Here is a 23,144-nt window from a genome sequence, read left to right as displayed (position 1 = left end):
AAGTGATGTTTGGGATGGTATTGAAGGAACAAATGATTGTCTCTGCACTGAAGTCACCCACAGAGGGACCTGAAGTCTGGGTCAAAAAAAAAAAAAAAAAGTGTATAACAGCAGATTCATTTCTCCAAATGCTTGGCAGGCCATCCATGTTTACAGTAGGCCCGTTTCAAAACTACACTCTGGTAACACGTATAAACTTGAAAACAATGGTCAGCTTTTTTGTTTGTACACCATAAACTGGAAAATCAGTGCACCAGTTCAGGACACACCAAGATACAGCTTCCCAGATTGGTAGCAGCAAATGTTCTTCAATAAACTTCTAAAAAGTTGATTTAATCTATAATAATTTAAAATGGCCAAATGTGTTTTCTCTCACCTGACAGAACCTTTAGCGTGGGTCGTGGTGGTGGGTTTGGGTTTGGAGTGGACAACAATGGACAAGGAGAAAAACACACAAAATCAGAAAGGCTGCCATCTGTAGGTTTTCTTTATTCAGATTAGACATAGCAATGTCACAAACAGTAGTTAGTCTAGAAAATTACATTCAAAAATGTGCAGCTGACCATGCTCCCAACAACAGAAACTTCCAAAACTTTTTTGTCTGTTTTTCCCCCAATCAGTCTATATTATTGATATTTATATATAAAAAAAAAAAATTAAAGTGATTTTCATTTCATTTTCTACCACTCACCATCAAAGCATACATACTTCAATTACTGTTAGTTTTTTTTTTTTTTTACAATAGATTTCACTAAGCAATTTCCCAAAACATAAGCTGTACATATTTTCTGTATATCGTCTTAAAAAGGCCGTCTGCAATCGTACCATCTATTCAACACAAGCCTATGCAATACTATTTCCAGTACCGTGTTTCACAAAGAGGTTGCGTTTGCCTTGGAAAACGGGGAGAAAATTAATAGGAAAAACAAACAAAAAATAAACACTGCGGAGCCAGAAAAGTGCGATGTTAGTATGCATCTAAAAGGGTCGTGAAAGTTTCATTTCTTGGGCAGATCCACTTCTGGTCCACGACTGCCCAGAACCGTGAGAAAATACTGTGTAGCTAAATGTGCTGTGAACTGACAGGTGTGTCAAGAACGGTTACAGAAGAGATGCCTACATAGCTCATTAAACTATACAACACATGTATGTACAAGCACTGGAAGGAGAAAAACACCTTCCACTTATTTACAAGACAACGATTGGAGTTTTTCTCAACACAGGTTTGATTTTCTTTTTCAAGACGTCTCAGTTTCATACTGCTGGCTGGCACTGTGTCCAGAGTTTCCACAGAAACCCATTCATGAAGCCCACGCTCTCCCACACCGACAGATAAATTATCTTTATAAAAAGGTTTCAAACTAAAACATGTCTAGTTCAAACGATTCCGGAGCCCTTTTTCTGTGACTGGAAGAAGGAGCAGGAGTAGAGAAGTTGATGGCGGTCAAGCCGGCACGAGGTCGCGACCGTCTCAAACCACCGGCGGTGGTTTGAGACGGTCGCGACCTCGTGCCGGCTTGACCGCATCAACTTTTCTGCTGCCTATTGTAGGAGTCCTGCAGAGGGAGCGTGCAAGTGTCCGAGCGGGATCCGCACGCCAGCGAAATCCCCCGCTCCTAATACTGATACAGCATCAACAGTGGCCACCAGCAGAATCGCACAATTTAACCGTACGATGCCTCTGAAGCAGTCATTTCATTTAATCAGTAGTCAATATTTCACGATACTGTGAAAATACGCAGTTAACTTTAAAAAACAAAAAACGAAATACAAAATAAAATCATGACCAAGTTACCCTACTAGATGTAGGATACTTGCCTCCTCTCAGTGCAACTGCCTCTCTTATTTACATCAGGTGTGTTTCCATGTAGGCTGGATAGCAGTAAAGCAGGGTGCGATACGGCCCTGTTCAGAGGAAGCCCCCCAAACCCACGTCAAGAGTGAATCAAACGGACAACGCTTGAAGGTTCTTCCATCATTCTCTCTCCCTCTCTCTCTCACCCCTAGTAATTGTGTAATCAACCAATGAGATGCCAGAAAGATGCAGTTGTGTCATAATCCCTCATATTCATCACAACTGGCCGGAGGAATCCAGTGTAAACAACATTACCCTGAACAGCTGCTTGTCCTAATCAGTGGCGAAAGGAATCATCCTTATTAACCTCACTCTTAAGCGTCTGCAATGAATCGATCAATGTCCAGTCAGGTCAAGCATTACAGACTCCTTGCAGGAATGGCAACCAAAAAGAAAAATATATATAGCTCCAAAATGTTAAGTGCAAAGTCAACTAGTCTTTTCATTTTTGTTTTTTTATTATAATATATATATATATATTTATATTGCTTGGTCCACAGCATAAGTCACAAATGTAAGTTTTGATTCTTGCAGGACACAAAGTTTGGCGAGATGCTCCTCCTTCCTCTGCGGATTTACCGGCCGAAAATGCTCTCGTACTCCAGTAAGATTAATTCTACAATCTGGTTCTGGTACACCATGTGCACAGCCATGTTGCCAGTCTCTTTCTCTGGTCTTAACAGAGTAGGTCCGAAAACTATAGCCACGCTTTGAGTCGTCATGCGATTCATTTCTCCGTTGTCTATAACTCTGAAAAAGAAAAGAGAAACAGTTACAAATGAAGCCCTTCAATGCCGTAATACAGACCTGCGATATTAAGATTATATACATTCACAGGAAAACTGGTTTGTTTTAGCAGTTGTTTAACAGGGTGTCGGCGTATATATTTTGCGGTGCATTAAATCACAGGTTTTGCTGCAGAGCTAATGGAAGATCCTGGTCAAAAGCAGAACATGGTATTTAAAAAACTGAAATCAAGTCAAGTTATGCAACTGCTCTTAGCTGACAACATAAGGACCCTGGTCCCAGAAACAAAATGTCAAACTGTAATTTTAGTGTGGAGCTGCACTGACACAATATTTCAGCTCTTAAATGAGAGTACATCATGTCATTTAAATGCAAATGGAGGTAGGGAAATGTCATTCTGTTTTTTTTAATATAGGAAAGGCTGCAGCGTTTTTTATTTATTTATTTTAGTTATGGCCCACTTTGCTCCGTGTGTGTGTTGGCTCTGTGATGCGGTTCATGTTTGTGAACAGGCAGGTAAATGCAACTGCCCCCACTATCAGTCAATCAAAATATGTGTAACATTATTAAAGGTTACGAGAAATTACACATTTATTTGACACAAGGCAACGTGAGTATCTGAGACTGCGGTCTTTGTATTGTTTTTGACCTTTTCTTGTGAGACAGAGGGAAAATTCGACCAGCTGTGGAATGGATTGGTTATCTACCACCTAGACTAAACTTTAAACACAACAAACAAAACATTAAATCATGAAAATCAACCTGCTGAAGACCTACCTCCCTAACTAAACGTAAAGCGTGAATGGGAAGTTATAGGCCTATATGAAAACCACACAACAATTAGCTACCGACTATCTCACCTTCTCCAGTCACTCAGAGGTGACCCCCCCGCCCCCCCGGTGCTGCCGGCTTTATCCAAATTCCAGTCACAGTTTCAGCCGGAATATTTCAGTCTATCTAATTGGAATGCCTAATTGCACAGGACATTTGTGCAAACACTTCAGTCAGCCCTGAGTGTCAATCTGCATGCTCAATATGTCACAGAAACTGCTGCCGCACCGGGAAACATGGAGGGGGAGGAGGGGCAGCTGCACTTGAAATAGCAGGTAATAAAACATCGCTCATTAGGGCAAAACACCGATTACAGCAGGGCTTACAGCACATTATGAGCAGGGAGATTGATGAGCCAACTTTACCATGAAAAGGTATAATATTGGCCATTCCCCCACCCCCCCCTGCTCTCCCTCTCTGTACTTGAACAGAAATCCAGCTACACACCCTTCAAAAATGTGTCCAGGAAACTGAATGCGGGGGGGATCTGGACGGCCATAATCGGTGCTGCTGTATCTCTTGTGACAGCCAGACATTTTGAGGAATCGAGAGGGCAGCTTTGATCCGCAGAGCTGGACGATTAAGAGATTCGTCCCAACAAGAGCCACCCACACTGCCCGTGGCAACTGAGACTGAACAGCCACAAGTCCCGCGTCAAAATAAAACCCGCGGCAGTCAGTGTTAGCCACTGTCTAACAGGTGCAGGATTTATTTCCTCACAGAAAGACCCCGGCCTGTGAATTATTTACAGCACTATTCAAAACTCACACTTTTTATCTTTCAATCCTCCTTTCAAGGTCAAACTTCAACTATCTGCGTGAAGCGTTTCTTACAGTCGACGCTGCACACGCTTATTACTGGCGATGAATCTGCCCGATGTCTGATTTGGGCTGGTCTGTCCCATTGGGGACCCCAGCAGCAGGTCAGGAAGAGTGGAAAAGCTTAAATAATTTCCTTTAACGGGTTTCTTCGGCTGACACTCTTGAGCTGAATTCAAAGCTCAAACAGTTATACTTGGATGATTAAGATCATCAGTTTGAAATTCTGTTTTAGTCAGGGGTACACCAAGGTAAATTCATAAGGTAAATACTCTTTGCATTCTTGTCAATCATTAATATTTTAACATACACTCACCTAAAGGATTATTAGGAACACCATACTAATACTGTGTTTGACCCCCTTTCGCCTTCAGAACTGCCTTAATTCTACATGGCATTGATTCAACAAGATGCTGAAAGCATTCTTTAGAAATGTTGGCCCATATTGATAGGATAACATCTTGCAGTTGATGGAGATTTGTGGGATGCACATCCAGGGCACGAAGCTCCCGTTCCACCACATCCCAAAGATGCTCTATTGGGTTGAGATCTGGTGACTGTGGGGGCCAGTTTAGTACAGTGAACTCATTGTCATGTTCAAGAAACCAATTTGAAATGATTCGACCTTTGTGACATGGTGCATTATCCTGCTGGAAGTAGCCATCAGAGGATGGGTACATGGTGGTCATAAAGGGATGGACATGGTCAGAAACAATGCTCAGGTAGGCCGTGGCATTTAAACGATGCCCAATTGGCACTAAAGGGCCTAAAGTGTGCCAAGAAAACATCCCCCACACCATTACACCACCACCAGCAGCCTGCACAGTGGTAACAAGGCATGATGGATCCATGTTCTCATTCTGTTTACGCCAAATTCTGACTCTACCATCTGAGTGTCTCAACAGAAATCGAGACTCATCAGACCAGGCAACATTTTTCCAGTCTTCAACTGTCCAATTTTGGTGAGCTTGTGCAAATTGTAGCCTCTTTTTCCTATTTGTAGTGGAGATGAGTGGTACCCGGTGGGGTCTTCTGCTGTTGTAGCCCATCCGCCTCAAGGTTGTACGTGTTGTGGCTTCACAAATGCTTTGCTGCATACCTCGGTTGTAACGAGTGGTTATTTCAGTCAAAGTTGCTCTTCTATCAGCTTGAATCAGTCGGCCCATTCTCCTCTGACCTCTAGCATCAACAAGGCATTTTCGCCCACAGGACTGCCGCATACTGGATGTTTTTCCCTTTTCACACCATTCTTTGTAAACCCTAGAAATGGTTGTGCGTGAAAATCCCAGTAACTGAGCAGATTGTGAAATACTCAGACCGGCCCGTCTGGCACCAACAACCATGCCACGCTCAAAATTGCTTAAATCACCTTTCTTTCCCATTCAGACATTCAGTTTGGAGTTCAGGAGATTGTCTTGACCAGGACCACACCCCTAAATGCATTGAAGCAACTGCCATGTGATTGGTTGGTTAGATAATTGCATTAATGAGAAATTGAACAGGTGTTCCTAATAATCCTTTAGGTGAGTGTATTTGCCAGTTTTATCCCAAATTATGTGGAGCAGTCTAGCACCACCAATGGACATAATACATACATTTAACCCTTCAAAGGCTTTGACAACAAGGAGAAAAGAAAATACAACAAACTTACTTTCGGAGGTGCTTGAAGAGAGCTTGCATGGTATCATGGTTTGGTTTTGGCAACTGGTTGATTAAGTCTTTTATTGAATGAACACGCTGCTTGTAGTCTGGGCATTCTTCACATAAACAAAGACAGAAAAACAGAATCAGAAATGTACTTGAAATCTCAGAGAGAGAATACACTTTTTCTTTGCTTTCTTTTTCTTTCATCTGAAAAATAAAATAACTTGTGTTGTTTGGCGCCACCATGTGGGTGCATGGAGAACTTCAGGCAAATAAATACATAAGCATTTATATCTAAAACCACATGAGGCATAACAGCAGGTGCACATAATACATTCATTTCCAAGGATAACGTCTTGATTTGAAATGCACCTTTTTACATTCTTTCAATGATAATTATTAAGTGGTCGAGGACATCTGCGATACTCACTGATCGCGCTGACAAAGTCGTTAAAGTAGCCGTGTGTGAAGAGGGGCTCGGGCAGCTCTCTGAAGAACATCTTCAGTGCCCCGGTGGTCACGTGAATGTCCTCCCACTTACTGTCTTCGAAGTTAATCTTCTCATCTGCGGAAGCACAGAGTCACAAGCCAGCGTGAGCGTGGAAGAGCACAGACCGTCCGGGGCGAGAGGACAGAGCCGCCCCGACACACTAACGATGCATGACAAGCACTGAGATGACAACTGAGAGACGATGATTTTACTGTGACCCCCGAGGGAGTTGCTCCTCACTGGGGGAGGTCTAAATAAGACTGGGCAGGGTTATCTGTGAAGTCACTATGGGTTAGCTTTCAGGAAGATCAATTATCAGGTGCTTCTTCATAAAAGTGTTCCTTAAATCTTCTTTCTTAAACTTGCACATTTCTCAGGGTCAGGAAAAGTTACTTCATGTTAAAACCGGTTCTTGAAATTTCCTTGAAAATAAAAAGTTTCAGCGATTAAGGTTTATCAGCTGTATTAAGCAAAAAGCTTATCTATGCAGAAATGCTTCATTTGAGCTTACCGTGATTTACAGCGAATCGTAGCTTCTGTATCACAGCCAGGTTCCCACTTACTCTGTACAAACCATCAATACTTAAACCTGAATAATGACAATAAGAAAAGATGTACATTAAACCCTTCAACTCTCCGGAAAGACTCCCTAGTCGGCAATAAGTCTTTAGTTGCACATGTGAAATATGACTTTGTTATGGGGTTCCTCGATAAATGATGTATTAAGGAAACATTGCATTTCCTTAACTAAAATGTGTAACATATATAGATGTGTATAGGCACAGACACACAGAATCTCTTATTTAAACAAAACACACAAACAAATCGATGTTCAGTCTTAAGGCAACATATCAGAAATCCAGACTATATTTCAAAATGTATTTATATATTCAAATAATACCCTGTAAGTGAACGTACCGTTATTTTCGACATGGTCGATGCAAGTCCTGACAAAGTTTGGCACTGTAGTGTTTTCCCTCTGGCACAGACTGGTCAGGCTGCACCCGAATACTTGATCTGTTTGGGTTCACAAAGAAACACACCAATGCAATTCATTCATAACACAGAAACCACATCCTACGCTGTGCGTCAGTCTGAGAACTGTGGAAGTAAACAGCAAGGCTTTAGAAGTAGATTGGTTTTGTTTTGATTTTTAGAAAACAGGACTATGCTTTATGAATTCCTGGCAAAATAGTCAGACCATAGACTTTAAAGTTTAGAAGGAGGATGTCTTTTGGACGTTTTCCATGAACCTCTATACAGCCTCACCTTCAGGCCAGAAGGTGTCCTTTAACAATTTTCTTTAATTAAAATATATGCCAGTTCTCAATAGGAATACTGACTTTACTCTTCATCTCACTCTAAATGTGTTACTGTACATCTTGTAATTTTCTATTCCTTTTCCAGGCCTTGCTAATCATTTTTTCCCAGATTTCCAGGACACACTGAAAGCCAGGACAAACTCCAAGGAAGACACAAACTTCAGACTTGGTTCTCATGTCTGCTGGAAGCTGAAATACCCGCAATCTGCGCTTTGACTATCTTTACCTTTGATGTAGCCTTTGTCCCGCACTGCCTGAAGCGTGGGCCGACGAGTGAGGAACTTTTTCAGCTTCACTCTGGTCTTCTTCTGGTCTGATGAATCCATGCTGGTGGAGCTTTTCATGGCTGAGAGACAGTGTGATGTGAACAACGTTAGGGATAAAAACTAAAAATCATAACTCTTCTCTTATTCATCGTAACGAAACTAGTCAAAAAGTCGAGTTGCTAAGTCAATGGCTGCTACTGTTGGGCCAACATCAGAACATCCATTTACTGAAGACCCTGACTAGGAGACCTACAATGATTGGTTCATGACATGCCCTGGCTGGACATGCTGGTATACAGCACTCTCAAAGCCCATTGCACTCATGGGTTACTGCTCCACAGCCCTACTCCAATTCTTGTCAAAGGGCCAAGTCTCTTGAATAATCAGGTTGGTGCTTTAAAAAGATTTAGAATTCGAAAATACTCTTCAGTAACTGGCAGTCATTGCAGTCTTTTTAAAGTAAGCAGCCCATGTGCTTCAGTATAATAAGCTCAGCTTGGACATCTCCTTAGGGCTCAAGTTATTTATTCATATGTACTTTTATCATTATGAGGATCAATGTAAGTGCAGGCTGAGGGTTAAAGCAGGGCACAGAGTGCAGTAAACTGTATCTGCCTTCACCTGGTGTGGAAAGGCTTTAAATGATTGCGTTTTTTGTCTGGCACTTGAAAAGAAATCAATGTTCACATTTCAGTCGGCTGTGTGAACCGGGTTCGAAAGCTCCCTCACCTCGGGACTTCTTGGAGTCTCTGTGCTCTTTCTCCTTGTCGTGCTTCTCAGCCCCGGGAGACTCTGGCATGTCCTCCTCGATCGCTTCGTCCGACTCCCAGGCCTGCACGCCATCACCAGACACTTAGTTAAGGGGGTTGTCATAAAGGCCCGGTCCTTATCTGTGCATTCTCCCCCTCATCTCATTACTCGCTGCACATCTTATTAAGCGTGTTCCTAGTCTTTAACTGCCGTTTCCTCTGCTTCATTTAACGCCCCCGCTCATTTTCATACACATTAGCATCCACAGCATTCAGCATGTCTGAAAACTCAGGCTGAAGGAGCCTTTTCAGAAACAATTATCTGAACTATGACAAGGGGATCGAGGTTATTATTCAACCAGGACCAAAAAGGCTAATGCCTTTAAATGTCGTTTAAATATCAGCCAGTACAATAAAGAATGCATCTGCTCTCACATAATACACCAACAGAATAAACCACCATGGCCACCCTTCACGTCTGCCAGCTAGCCTTACAGAACACACATTTACAATAGTTTAGGCCTCTGCACTTTTCCAGTACTGGCTCGGCCCTGCTAGTGAGTGGAGATCACCCACCTATAACCTTGCAAGAGATTTAGCTGCAGTCGTACTGAGCACGCGGCAGAACAAACTTGAAGACTTACATGGGTACTGATGGTCTCTGCCAGCGCTTTGTACCAGTCATTGATTACACTGTCGTTCTCCGACTGAATCAACAACTCAGTTCCCTGCCGGGTTTTAAGCTGGAAAACAAAACAAACAAGAATTTAAAATTAAATGTTAACAATACAGGGTATAGGCGTGCATAGGAGCTCCTGGAATATAGGTACATTGTAAGCAATGAAGAGAAGTTGTTCAATAAGGGTATAACCGCAATAACTGATCTCTGGCTGAGGTTCGACAGCGTGTCCCTCTCAGGGCTTGAGTTTAAATGCACTGCTGTCCGTAACTCTAATTCCCCTCACATCCCCACAGCTGCGCTAACATTGTGTCGAAGGAGCTGGTGGGGAACTGAGAATTGTTATAACATCAAAGGTTAAAGCTTATTTAAAGGGGCTTTGCATTTAATTAAATCACTTAATAAGTACATGTTCATTCATGTTAACTGAGCCCACAAGCTCCGTGTGCTGATGTAACACCTAATCCTCTGGCTTTACATACAACATGGAGCAGAAACCAAGAAGAAACCTGTGTGACCGCTAGTGAAGTGATCCAGAGAAGTGCTGAGAGGAGGGTAACAGACCATCACTTCTTTACTCATAGACAGGACATGTCTGGAAACACGTTTGGAGAAAAAAAAAAAAAAAAATTGTAGGAACTCAAGTTGGGGAAAACAAACATCAAACGGGATTTACCTCAATGACGTGCTTCTTACTGGATTTGTCTTTTGAAGCCCAGTCCAGAATGGCCCCTCTGAGATCCACAGTGAACTCGGGTTTCGATTGATTTACGCCAAATTTCTGAAGGGGGGGAGGGGGAAAGAAGTCCTTTAAACACAGACCAAACTTGTCTTAATGACTGAAGTTTGGTAAAACACCACTCACCAACTTCAACAAATTTTCCCAGTTGATCACATGGGGTCTGATTGTTCCCCCTCAGGGTAAAGAGAAATTACAAACACACAGCATTCGGCAAGTAGCTCGTTCGTCTACTCTGGAAGTGCAATAGCTGACACCGATGCCTTCAGCCTCTCCCAAGAGCAACACGCTTAGTGCGGTCCCCTAACCTGCTCCAGTCATGCACAGACCACCAGCTCCCCAACACCCCCGTCCACCCCCAATCACAACCTCTCCACCCCCACAACCACCGCCTGCCCCCTCTCCCCAACTCTTGCCCAGAGGGGTCTCTAAAGCATGCACAGCCTGGCAACCATTATCAGCACCCATCTGAAAAACATATCCGCCCACATTCCCAATCAAGCCAGCAGACCTTCATATGTTCCTTCCACTGCAGGGCTTTTGTAACCTACTAGATCATTAGTGGGTTGACCTTTAACAGCTGCAGATGCTGGTTTTTACAAAATAGTGCCATGAAACTTTTTATAAGACCACTGGTTGTTAGGCAAAGCCAGATGTTTGATTATGCACCTGCAAAGGAACTGTTCTTTTCTAATATTCCTGTTTCTCTTGGAGATAAACAGAAGTATTGTAAAAGCATTAATCACACATCCCATGGAGACTATGCCCAGGAGCGACAGCCTCACAGCATAGCTACTGCTCTAAGAACTGCGCTCTCTCAACAGGCGGCCTTCATCTTTATCAGCAGATGGGTCACAAAGTACCAAAGCAGCAAAGCACTCCAATTATGCATCATGAGTAAAAGTATTAAGAGAATAATTAGAATGCATTATAACGAGATGATTATTGATATGCTTATAGTGTTCTAAGGGAATGTCAGTGTGGATTTAGAAATGTATATCTGCCAGATTACTTTTGCAAAACTGCAGCAATTGATAGCAGTAAAGTGAAATAAATATATTAGATTGTCAGACATTTTTGACAGAGCATCATATCAAAATTGTGTTCTCAAAGTGAAAACTAAGAATCACAGGAAACTTATGAATGTGGATTAAGAACATAGAACAAACAGAGAGATCAGGCCTGACAGGTCTTTTGTAGTTACACAGATGTTTGTTTTTAATTGGTTACTCTGCTGATTAGTGAAAGAAAAGTTAATTTCTCATTAAACTGTAAAACTATTATAACCGTGGGAAGATAGGTGTTACTTACTGACAAATCCAATGGTATTCGACTAGCAAAATCTCTCTTGATTTGCTCTGAGGATGGTTGAATTCAATCAAAAGTACTTTTAACCTACAATGTCCACTGTGACATTTTAAGTGGAAAATAAAAATAAAATTCAGCTAAAATAAAGGAAATAAATGAGCTCTGAGGGTAACAGCGTGGGTTTGTCGGTCTACTTCCTCTTCCAGGGTAATTTAGAGTGTCAGTAATCCAGCAGCGCCGAGGTCAGAGTAGTCAAGTGCTTTTCTATTTGAGGACAGTGGAAAAATCCCACGTCAGGCAGGGCATTTTGTTCAGCCTTGTAATCCCTGTCTGTTTTTGCAACGGGTTTCAACAAGACAGTGGGTAAATGGGTTTCAGCACAAATAATCCAAAAACTATTCAAAGACGCGTGGAAACTCCTGATCAGTATAACAAACCAACCTTCTTAACCACTATATCAATTCTAATTTCTACTCTCGTTTTACCCACGGTCCCCTAGGAGAGCAGTAACTGGGTGGAAATCCCTGACCTGAGCTCTCACAATAAAGCCACTTCACTGCCGGCACACAGCAGGCCACATACTGCGGGGCACAACCATCAAGCCAGGAGGAAAGATTCCGCTTCATGCATTTTACAGCAAAGTACATTCTGTTCAAATGCATACATGTGCAAATGGACAAAAGTACTGCAGCCACAAACTTTTCATGGTCATTGAAAAATAGTACACAGAGCAGCTGAATGTCTAGGAATTTAATTTGGAATATTTAGATTAGAATGTATCTACATCATCACCTTTAATTAGTGACCTGGCCGTAGGAGACATCCTTTTGCTCTGTGCGAGACACCGGACGGCGTCCCACATCGACAGACACTCACACACCCAGCCCTCCACCGCAAAAGCCCCCTCACAGGTATTAATTCACAACAGAATCAACTGGAAATGGTTCCTTGTAACCCAATTTCATGTTTTCATTTCTAACATAACTTTTCTTACTAAAGTCAGTCGGCAAAGCTAGTACACAGGTTTGCACCCAGTGTCTGATGACAGAGTGAGTCTTAAACCAGGACAACTGTTCTTGTGGAATCTCAGATCTATATATTTTTTAGAATATGAAAGGGGGAGAAAAAATAATCTTCAACTGAAATGAATGGCGAAATGCACGAGTAAATAAAGGGTTAACGGATTTCAAGTAACCATCTCTAAATGATTTGGAAAGGACTACAAGCATCCCCCAAGCTGGGTTTAACCAGTTAGAGGCAGAAAGACAGGATGCGTTTCCAATGGGAGGAGGCGTGCAGAGAACACATACAGGGGCAGCCGTGGCAGGCCCAGAGTACACATAGGAGACAGCAGGCCTCCGCTTCAATGAGCGTTTCCAGGTGCCTAACAGCGAGAGGAGGAGCTCAGGGACCGAGCCCCTGCTGTAGTAGGACTTGATGGAGAGGGAAGAAGAGATGATTATGTCATTAAAGAAATAAAATAAGGGAAGACGCACAGCACAGCAGAAGCCAACAGCTAGACAGCGCTCAAAGCCCCTGGGTTAAGCTTCTGTTTTGTTGTTTGCTTTTTCCTCTTGCATCCCCAGAAGAGAGTGCAAATATTGCAAACAGCAGCAATGTTCCCATAATGTGTAAAAGTCTGAAGTAACTGCTTTTTAAAAGCTAACTTCCTTTATTTATTTATCAATTTTTAAACCACCCTTCCCACTGCCCATCTTAGAATGACTTGTTTTTGCATCAGTAATACGTTCCTTAAAACTGAGTCACCAGTCATGACTCCAGTCACCAGAAGGAAGACACCAATATTGTCACAGAGATTAGAGAAATGTTCTCAAATGCTTCTGTTCAATCACATGGAAGCAGCTGCAAGGACAGTCACAGACTAATGGCGTCAATCCCTAAGCAGCCGGTGTTAAACACTGAACAGGCTTGACAAAACCCAAACATCCCAAACCCACACTGTTTTGGAGGGGACTGGGATTAATCCAGATAAGATTGCTGCACACCGGTATATCGGAACAAAACAAAACAAAAGCATCCAAGTGAGAAGAACTCCAGTACACTGTATACCGCAAATCTCTTAGTTAACAGACAACTTTCTTCAGAGCATCAAGAACTCGATAGGCCTCGATTCTTCTGGATGGCCATTAATGAAAGGTGCAGACTGAACAAAGGACAAATCGCAATTCCTCTCACATGGACACCTACCCAACTGGTACCACCTCCTTGACCTTTGGCAAACAACAGTGAGGAGCCCTGTAGCACGGTCCATGAGGAGGTCCAGTTCTTCCTGAAATGAACCAGAAGAAAATCGGTGATAGTGATGAGACTGTCCCAGAACTCGTATCCTACCAGATGCACAAAAAACATACATTTACTCATACTCACCTAACTTTCTTTCCATTTTCAGTTATTTTGGTCACGTTTAACACTCCACACTTCTCAGAAGCCTAGGATGCAAAAATAAAGGACAAAAACTGAGCAAGTTAACGGCATCATGGTAACACCTGCTGAATTAGCACCCCCACCAAGAAAGGAGCGTAGAATATGTTCAAAGGACAAAAGCTTTATGTTGATAAATCACCAGTATAAAAGAGGACAATGCTGAAATCCCTGGTGAGGACAGATCCTGTTCACAGCAACTGTTCATTGTAAGGAATGAAAAGATCTGCAGGACACACTGATGCTTTGCTCTACAATAAACCTTTCCCACTGTACAATGTTCAGCATGGGAGTGGCTGTGTAGGCCGATACCGTTCACAATACACACCTGAAAGCCCTGAACTCTTACCTACATCTCCCTGAGCACACAAACACAGAGAGCGATGTATAGTTATAAATCTGCACACCACAGGAATAAATTAAACAAAAAGACAGAAATTGCAGCAGGTATATATTAAGAGCAGAAGAGGAGGAGACAAGACTGGAATAGTGCCCTACATCCTGCCAGCGCTGTCTGGCACGGCGTTCCCGCGAAAACAGGAAGAGAAACAAAGGGTCAGCGTGGTTAGAGAACACACGAGGAGAGGGGATACTAACTGCTGTGGGGTGCTTGGGAGACGAAGGGCAGGAGTCGGAGTCGGGAAAACTTTGCTTTGGACCTGTCGGAGACTCCTAGGAATGAGATTGAAATATGTACAGGTGAATTTTTTTTTAAATAAGTTAAAAATCGTGAAGAGAAAAACAAAGTGAATCAACACAGGGAAATTAAATGCTTGACACACATTAATTAAAACAGGGAAGCAGAAACAAATCAAACATTGGCTCATGGGGATGATGATTCCAGGACAAATTAACATCCAGATTAAAAGGTGCAGCATTTCCTTTCACTGAGAAACTTGTTTCAAGCACTGAGCTGGAGAAGTAAAATTTAAATTACATTTAGTAAAGGTATCAGATAAGGTACAGTGAGGGAAAAAAGTATTTGATCCCCTGCTGATTTTGTACGTTTGCCCACTGACAAAGAAATGATCAGTCTATCATTTTAATGGTAGGTGTATTTTAGCAGTGAGAGACAGAATAACAACAACAAAATCCAGAAAAACGCATTTCAAAAAATTCGACTTAGTACTTGGTGGCAAAACCCTTGTTGGCAATCACAGAGGTCAGACGTTTCTTGTAGTTGGCCACCAGGTTTGCACACATCTCAGGAGGGATTTTGTCCCACTCCTCTTTGCAGATCCTCTCCAAGTCATTCAGGTTTCGAGGCTGACGTTTGGCAACTCGAACCTTCAGCTAACTGCACAGATTTTCTATGGGATTAAGGTCTGGAGACTGGCTAGGCCACTCCAGGACCTTAATGTGCTTCTTCTTGAGACACTCCTTTGTTGTCTTGGCTGTGTGTTTTGGGTCATCGTCATGCTGGAATACCCATCCACGACCCATTTTCAATGACTTGGCTGAGGGAAGGAGGTTCTCACCCAAGATTTGACGGTACATGGCCCAGTCCATCGTCCCTTTGATGCGGTGCAGTTGTCCTGTCCCCTTAGCAGAAAAACACCCCCAAAGCATAATGTTTCCACCTCCATGTTTGGCGGTGGGGATGGTGTTCTTGGGGTCATTCCTCCTCCTCCAAACACAGCGAGTTGATTGATGCCAAAGAGCTTGATTTTGGTCTCATCTGACCACAAACACTTTCTCCCAGTTCTCCTCTGAATCATTCAGATGTTCATTGGCAAACTTCAGACGGGCCTGTACATGTGCTTTCTTGAGCAGGGGGACCTTGCGGGCGCTGCAGGATTTCAGTCCTTCACGGCGTAGTGTGTTACCAATTGTTTTCTTGGTGACTGTGGTTCCAGCTGCCTTGAGATCATTAACAAGATCCTCCCGTGTAGTTCTGGGCTGATTCCTCACCGTTCTCATGATCATTGAAACTCCACGAGGTGAGATCTTGCATGGAGCCCCAGACCGAGGGAGACTGACGGTTATTTTGTGTTTCTTCCATTTGCGAATAATCGCTCCAACTGTTGTCACCTTCTCACCAAGCTGCTTGGTGATGGTCTTGTAGCCCATTCCAGCCTTGTGTAGGTCTACAATCTTGTCCCTGACATCCTTGGACAGCTCTTTGGTCTTGGCCATGGTGGAGAGTTTGGAATCTGATTGATTGATTGCTTCTGTGGACAGGTGTCTTTTATACAGGTAACGAGCTGAGATTAGGAGCACTCCCTTTAAGAGAGTGCTCCTAATCTCAGCTCGTTACCTGTATAAAAGACACCTGGGAGCCAGAAATCTTGCTGATTGATAGGGGATCAAATACTTATTTCCCTCATTAACATGCAAATCAATTTATAACTTTTTTGAAATGCGTTTTTCTGGATTTGTTTGTTGTTATTCTGTCTCTCACTGTTAAAATACACCTACCATTAAAATTATAGACTGATCATTTATTTGTCAGTGGGCAAACGTACAAAATCAGCAGGGGATCAAATACTTTTTTCCCTCACTGTACGTCCGTGGGGAATGGAACCCCGCAGTGCCAAGTCATAACTCCATCAAAGGTTCAACTATTCGGCCTCAGAAGAGTGTTACATCATCGGGGCCTTATTACGAAAATGGGCTGGACTAGCTGCCTGTGCTGGAGTCCGTAGGAGACCCCAGGGACCCTGGCAGCAGGAGGGATTAGAGAACAAGACGACAGAGCAAACACTAGAGTTAGATGGTTTGGGAGGGTGTGCTGCACCTTTAATGAATTGCAATTGATTGCATTAGCTGTTCTGCACAGTACAGTTGAAGACCAGCAGAGAACACAAACAAAATCAATCAGGACAGTACAGGTTTCATCAGCTCTGGCAAGCAACAAAAACAATTAGTTTAATTTGAATACCCCCCCGCCAGTTAAGATCAGCAGAATGTATCATTATTGTTAGCCTTGTATTATCATCTGGTTATTTATTGAAGCTGGAAGGACAGAGCAGTCACAGAGTGAAGTACTAACTTGTTCATGATATGCTGGGGGGCTAGAGGTCTCTTTATGATGTTGTTCAGAGGCACATCGCCTATGTTTGACAGACAACTGCAACAGAACCAAAAGAGTGACTCCTAAGGGCCCCATCAGATAAGATTATACATCATATCGTAACAGACTAGTTAGCGAGTCTGTACCAGTTTGCCTACAAGTCTGCCACAGAGAGCATCTAACAATCATTATTGCTGAGGCAGGGATAACAGTATTACAGCAGCTACAGGAATACCCATAATGCAACGTTTACAACTTTTTTGGCCTTGAGGAGTAGAATATCATGCCAAATAGCTAAGACCTCGAACACTCAGAACAGCATCCTTTATCTATGCCAAGATTAAAGTGGCACCTTCATTTCCATTTAATCAAGAGGAAACAACATTTTAACAACTTTTTAATATCTTCCAATATATATTTAAGTTCGTGACTCGGGACACTCCAGGAACATCCTGCAGCCGTATCCTGTGGCTGAATTCTCTCTGTTCTGTGATGAAAAGCATGCAGGCACACATTCAGTCATGTAATTAGCTTTTATTGTTCCCACTAGTTAAGAAAACATTCAGTACACTGTTTGTTTTGTGCCTCAAGTAAACCTTGAACGTAACATCTATGAGATGTCTGTCAAACTGAAACAAACAAAAAAAGGAAAACAATCAACTTTTTATTTTGCCTTGAAAACAAAAGTATTTTGCAATTTTAAATAGTAACTATTTTATGATTTTTTTTCTTCTGAATAACATACTGCTTTCTATACTGGGGGATTAAACCATTCTACAAAATCTAACACTATATTAATATGTAATTGTCAACTGGTTAATTTCAAAGTAACATTATAAACCAAACAAACATTTTATTTGAAGTATTTTCCTTAAAAAAAAAACCATGCATTCCTTATTAGCCACAGATGTGTTCACACCAACTAAAGCACTGCGGTCACTCAATGAAATAACGATCATATACTGGATTACCTAAACTGATACATCACTTTCAATCTCCTCACTTCTTGATGAGATGTATGCAAAGGGTGACAAGCAGCTTATATTAACAGAGGCTGTGGAAACCAGGTTATTTAAAAAAATCAAACTCAACCACAACGCACTGCTGCACAGATCTGGGTCTTGCGTCTTACAGAGATCACAGTCACCGCCCCAAAAAGACCGCTGGAGGGAACCCCTTAACCTCAGCTGTGACTTCTGGAACGCAATGTGTTCAAGGCTGCCATTGTGTGCTTGTAGTGGGGGTGAGAGATTACTGGGACTTTGTACTGAAGGCCTCAAATACCTCTCTACCTCTGGAAGGCCCCAGCTTTGTCAGCCGCTCACAGGCACCGAGAGAGGTGGCATGCTGAAGTGCACCACTGCCTGAAATGGATGCATTATTGTCATGGTCTCTCCACTTTCGCACAACTGGAGCTTTTTCGAGGTCAGCTAGCGATGGCGCATTTGACAGGACATGACTTCTATACAACTACGTACACAGACTCATTAGAAAGAGCAATGAAAACTCACAGTTCGACCCGTTAGCACATTAGGTTTCTTCTGAAGTCACTGTGATTTTCTGCAGCACCCATAACAAAGTCATTACAAACACAGGATCCATACGAGATCATTTGCACTGTTCTGACTGCACATTACCCCTCATTTAAAATGCCACACACAATCATAAAGAAAGGAGAACTGCAGTTAAAATCGGGTTCCAATATGAAATGCTGCCAGCCTTGTAGGTGAAAGTAAACTATTTGCTACAGCCAGGTTCCATTCAGCAGCCAGCATTTGAATCCACTTGCTGCATGTGACGTGTCACAAAAAAGGAAAACTTGGGAAATGTTAGTAGTAATAACATGAATAGCAATACCAGACACCTTCTCGATCAGGAATAGGACGGCTTCCTGTGATATATGCAAGCCGAGTTGCAAGGAGAAGCAGTTGATAAACCTCTACTACACGGTCAAGCCACATTCTCTTACCTTATCAGTTAAATCCAGAACATAGGTGCTGTGCCTCCACTTTGTTAACACTATGGGCTCGGCCTGCTTCCTGTCCAGGCTCCGGCTCTTGGGGATGTCTCCGGTCTGCGGTGGCGAGAGGTTATACTGCAATTAGAAGTCAAGGGATAGCCAGTCAGGGCTCCTCCAATCAAGAGCCATCACCAAGAGAGACAAACAAAGGCACAAGTAAAACAACCTCAGTCAGATCCAATCCGTACCTCTCCTTTCATGGACCAGAATACCATTTGTGAACAGAGCCCCTCTGAAAGAGCAGACACATTCCAGTTTGGCCAGCGACTGAAGCCTGCCTGGATGGGTGTGTGCAAGGGATGAGGACTACCAGCTACTGTGTGCTGCTGAGCTTGATTAACCTAGCCAGCTTACAGCTGTGCCATATTTAGCGGTTTGTTACAGAGATTAGTGTACAGGACCTTCTATATGCATCAAAGAGCCCTGCCACACTGTCCCTAATAGTGTTGCACAGACAGAGAGATAAAAGGAGCTCTTCCATAGCTTAACTTCTATATTTATGCCTTTGTGATTTAAGGAAATGCAAGTTCAGAGAAACTGAAGTGGTCTGGTGTGACTCCTGAAGGTCCTTTTGTACACAACACAGTTCTAAAAATACTGATGTAAAGACTCAGGAATAAAATCTCCTATATCATTTTCCACAATGAAACATCTTTAACTGGATTAAAAAAAATACTTTCAAAGATTATGGATTTCTTTCAAATACATCTTTTGTAGAACTTGTAATTTCAGTGATTAGTAATTAGCGATTCCTTGCAAATAATACAATTAAAATTAACCTACTTAAAGCTTTGTTTTACTTATTCCAAAGAGATTTATTTTAGGTTTATTAAATATGTAAGTGTTTTTTTGTTGTTGTTTATTTTTTTTTATTTTTTTTATTCTCTCATTTCCACTATTACAAGACACTAATACCCAGTGATAAAAAAACATGTGTCAGCAAAAGTAACTAATAGTTACACTTTGATCTATAATGTAATAGGCTCTTATCAGTTAGTGTGCATGTAATTTTTACTTGAATGACAGTCAAACATACAATATGTTGAAGTCGGGAGTATGACTCGTTTCAGGTATACAAGCATGTTGAGCAACAAAAAGCTTTACTGAAAATGAAAATAAGCATTCATCCCCTTTAAGAAAGGTTGCAAAATAACTTTAAATATATAAAGTTGTGAACGTCTATTGTCTTTGTGACTTGTAACTGAAATGGGTTCCTTTTTATTTTGGTAACCCAGACAGATTTGGCTATATAAAGAAATGCTGGAACAGAAAATAAACAAGACTATGGAGAAGAGAAACCATGCTTAGTTTCAATTAGAAATCTTAAAGTCAATCTCGTTTTTTTAAGCAAACTAACATGTCATTTCCCTCATTAATATACTATCAACTATATCTATCCATATCCACACACACACACATACAAATACAGTCTATAAAAAGTTTGCATCCTCTTTCAAAATGTTCACCTTTTGTTTTCTATCCAGAAACGAAAATGCAGTCATGAAATGAAATGAAAAACTACTGCTATTAATAATAATGTGGTCATCTGTTAACGACTCAAATAGAGACAAACATACAAGCGGTGCCCATGGTGACACAAACAGTCGCTACTTTGAGCACCGGAGAGTTCTGCTAAATTTTATAAGTAACTTAGCATGGTACCAAATAAGAGAACTGTGAAACCACATCAACATGCAGGTAATGGTTTTCATTTAACCATTTTTAGGTCAACTGAAAGAGAAAGAGAATAATCTGAGAGTCTCCAGGTCTAAGGCAGCAGACCCTTCACCTCATCACTCACTTTTGGGAGCTCCCATTCAGATCTTGAACCATCAGCACTATAGTAGTACGGTCGCCCTTGTTCATCAACATGTTTTATCCACTGGAAATAAAATGATTTCATACACATTATTATTATACAAGAATTATTATAGTGAATCCTGGACTCAGGAAGAGGGGAAAACTTTAAAAAGGAGACAGGAAGTAAAAATCTAAACCTAATTTAAACTAAGAAAATGTACGTCAAAAAGTAGTTTTATTAAAATGTAATTGCATCTAAAACTCAACTGTTTTACAAGTCCAGGATTTCTAACCCTCTGAAAGTAATAGAAAGTCATTTCAGAGGAAGCATCTGTACTTGTATATAAAAAAATACAATTAACTATGGGATGCGTGTTACAATCTCACTACATATAAATAATATTATTAAAACTGAAAGAGAGAAACACCCCAGTTAGTGAATAGACATAAAGAAACAAAAATAAGATCAATGAAAAAGGATAAGGTGCAGAAGTTAAGTTGGCAGTTGATGGAAATATGTTTATTTTTTACATACATTGGAAGATTTATGGTTTGTAAATAAACAGTTTGTGATTTGAACCCTCATGGTTTGCAGTGACAGTTTAACGTGAGATCAGTTCACTGCCAACTTATCTTCAGAGGGAGGCCGGGGTGTGCGCTAGGTTAGGGGTGCACAGAAGGAAGATTTCTAAGAGACTGGAGGAACATACCCGTCCCTTCCACACAGGTCCTCACTACATGGGAAGCATGCAGACACCAGGGGGAGAGAGACAGAGAGGATAGGGGAGTGAGAAAAAGAATAGACCCCAGTACCTTTTCATTAGTATATTCACTGATATACAGGGTCTGCCCATGTTCATCCAGCTCCTCAGACCAGCCCCGTGGGGGAGACCCATACTGACTATCTGATTGGCTGGAATAAGTGCTGTGGCAGTTCTCTTCGGAGGAGAGAGGCTGGTGGGGGCAGCGAGAAGAGGGGAAGAACAGGGGTTGTGATTCGGAGGGAGAAGGATTGGTGGAAACCGTCAAGAGAAGAAAATCACCCAGAAGTCATATCAAATCAGTTGGAATCACCTGGAAAGCACAGCCATGCACCTGATCAACAGAGTATAGACATTGGAGTACACAGTAGAGAGCCAGATATCAACATCACCTATTACTTTCTGATCAGTTACCTGGGCATTATGATATAGAGACGAACAGAGGAGGACTGTCACTCTGGAGACACACAAAGGGCAAAGGGCCTAGCAAAATGTCCTGTGGATTTCCATAATACTTCAGAGCTAAATAAAAAGGAAAGCTTCGTAATAAAGCCATGATTAATATTACATTTTGTGGTGGCGGGGGGATTTGGATAACTGACTTTCCACTTTAAAAACAAAAACAGAATTTGGTTCATTGGCATAAACAAGCAAATTACCCAGCTTGCATTTAATACTATTTTCCTGTTTAAAAAGATGCTTAATTACAGGTAAAAAAATAAATTGAAGAACAAAATCACAAATTGCCTACAAAGAGAAAGTCCATATGCAAATACTGATGCTTTAATAGAGATCCACTCTTTAGATGTTAGGCACGCGACCGTAGTTCAGATCTGATTCATAAGCTGTTCAGTGGCGGGAGCCAAGACAAAGGTGTGCAAAGCTGCTCTACCAAGTGATACGGTGCAGAACTCAAAAGCAGGAGCTCGTGGGTCATGGTCATGCTTTCGCAGCGTCAACAAACACTTTTCTGAATTCAAAATATTTCCTTCTAAATCTGGGTTTAAGCAGAAATAACATATGCATGAAACAAACACTGCAGATGTTGCTGATATCACATACTGGCAGTGCAGCAACAGCAGAGTAGCGCGTCAGAGTAGTGAAAACCAGGTATATTAACAGTTCAGATGCACCACTGAATCTGCTAATCTGTGCCCTTTTGACAAGCACTAGCACTGGTCAAACCAGTCATGATTTACCATCCAATCTGACCGTAAGAAGGGAATGCCAAATTGAGGATAGATATGAATCTGGATACCTCTTCACTGAACATTTAATCTCACTAGATGCTCTAACGTCTATATGAATTGAAGAATTAGAACTGCACAGCTCTTACCACAAGATGGCAGTGCAGCATAATATTTGCTGTAACAGAGAAATAACTATATTTTTGCAATTAATATTCTAGGGGGAGAACAGAGTATTTCACCATCATTCAAATAATCCCTTTTTGTGGATAGCAGTGCTTCATTAACCCTATTGAAACACCACGTGAGCCTATTTTATTCAAGATATTAATTATTTTATACAGGATATTGAGATGTTTGAGAATTTACCACATTAACTGGCGTTACATCCGAGTTCCTGTTAGATAGGCTACTTGTTAAGCATGTACTGACAGCTGAATTAATAAAAGCTTTTCAGAAGTATATATAAATAG

The 23,144-nt window shown here is 41.7% G+C and overlaps 1 protein-coding gene across 12 annotated transcripts in view; it reads right to left on the bottom strand.

Annotated features, from left to right (window-relative positions):
• Positions 1-469: 469 nt before the first annotated feature.
• Positions 470-23,144, bottom strand: part of arhgap12b (Rho GTPase activating protein 12b) — a 73,905-nt gene continuing 51,230 nt past the window's right edge. Inside the window, exons 4-19 of one of the 12 annotated variants that reach the window (XM_066717773.1) lie at positions 21,537-21,677; positions 20,725-20,805; positions 18,873-18,977; positions 16,883-16,960; positions 14,488-14,562; positions 13,837-13,898; positions 13,657-13,738; positions 10,078-10,182; positions 9,367-9,465; positions 8,703-8,805; positions 7,934-8,053; positions 7,304-7,402; positions 6,897-6,974; positions 6,326-6,460; positions 5,903-6,008; positions 470-2,605 (exon numbers count right to left, since the gene is read on the bottom strand). In XM_066717773.1, coding sequence (XP_066573870.1) covers positions 2,431-2,605; positions 5,903-6,008; positions 6,326-6,460; positions 6,897-6,974; positions 7,304-7,402; positions 7,934-8,053; positions 8,703-8,805; positions 9,367-9,465; positions 10,078-10,182; positions 13,657-13,738; positions 13,837-13,898; positions 14,488-14,562; positions 16,883-16,960; positions 18,873-18,977; positions 20,725-20,805; positions 21,537-21,677 — 1,644 coding nt within the window. In that variant the 3' untranslated portion in view covers positions 470-2,430. Of the gene's footprint in view, positions 2,606-5,902; positions 6,009-6,325; positions 6,461-6,896; positions 6,975-7,303; positions 7,403-7,933; positions 8,054-8,702; positions 8,806-9,366; positions 9,466-10,077; positions 10,183-13,656; positions 13,739-13,836; positions 13,899-14,487; positions 14,563-16,882; positions 16,961-18,872; positions 18,999-20,724; positions 20,806-21,536; positions 21,678-23,144 lie in introns of all 12 variants that reach the window. The other 11 variants (XM_066717772.1, XM_066717775.1, XM_066717777.1 and 8 more) reach the window with 11 other exon arrangements.

This window comes from Amia ocellicauda, chromosome 2 (assembly GCF_036373705.1).
Source record: "Amia ocellicauda isolate fAmiCal2 chromosome 2, fAmiCal2.hap1, whole genome shotgun sequence".
NCBI lineage: Eukaryota > Metazoa > Chordata > Actinopteri > Amiiformes > Amiidae > Amia > Amia ocellicauda.
The sequence above is the reverse complement of the archived record's forward strand: the minus strand, read 5'-3'. Positions and strand labels throughout refer to the sequence as shown.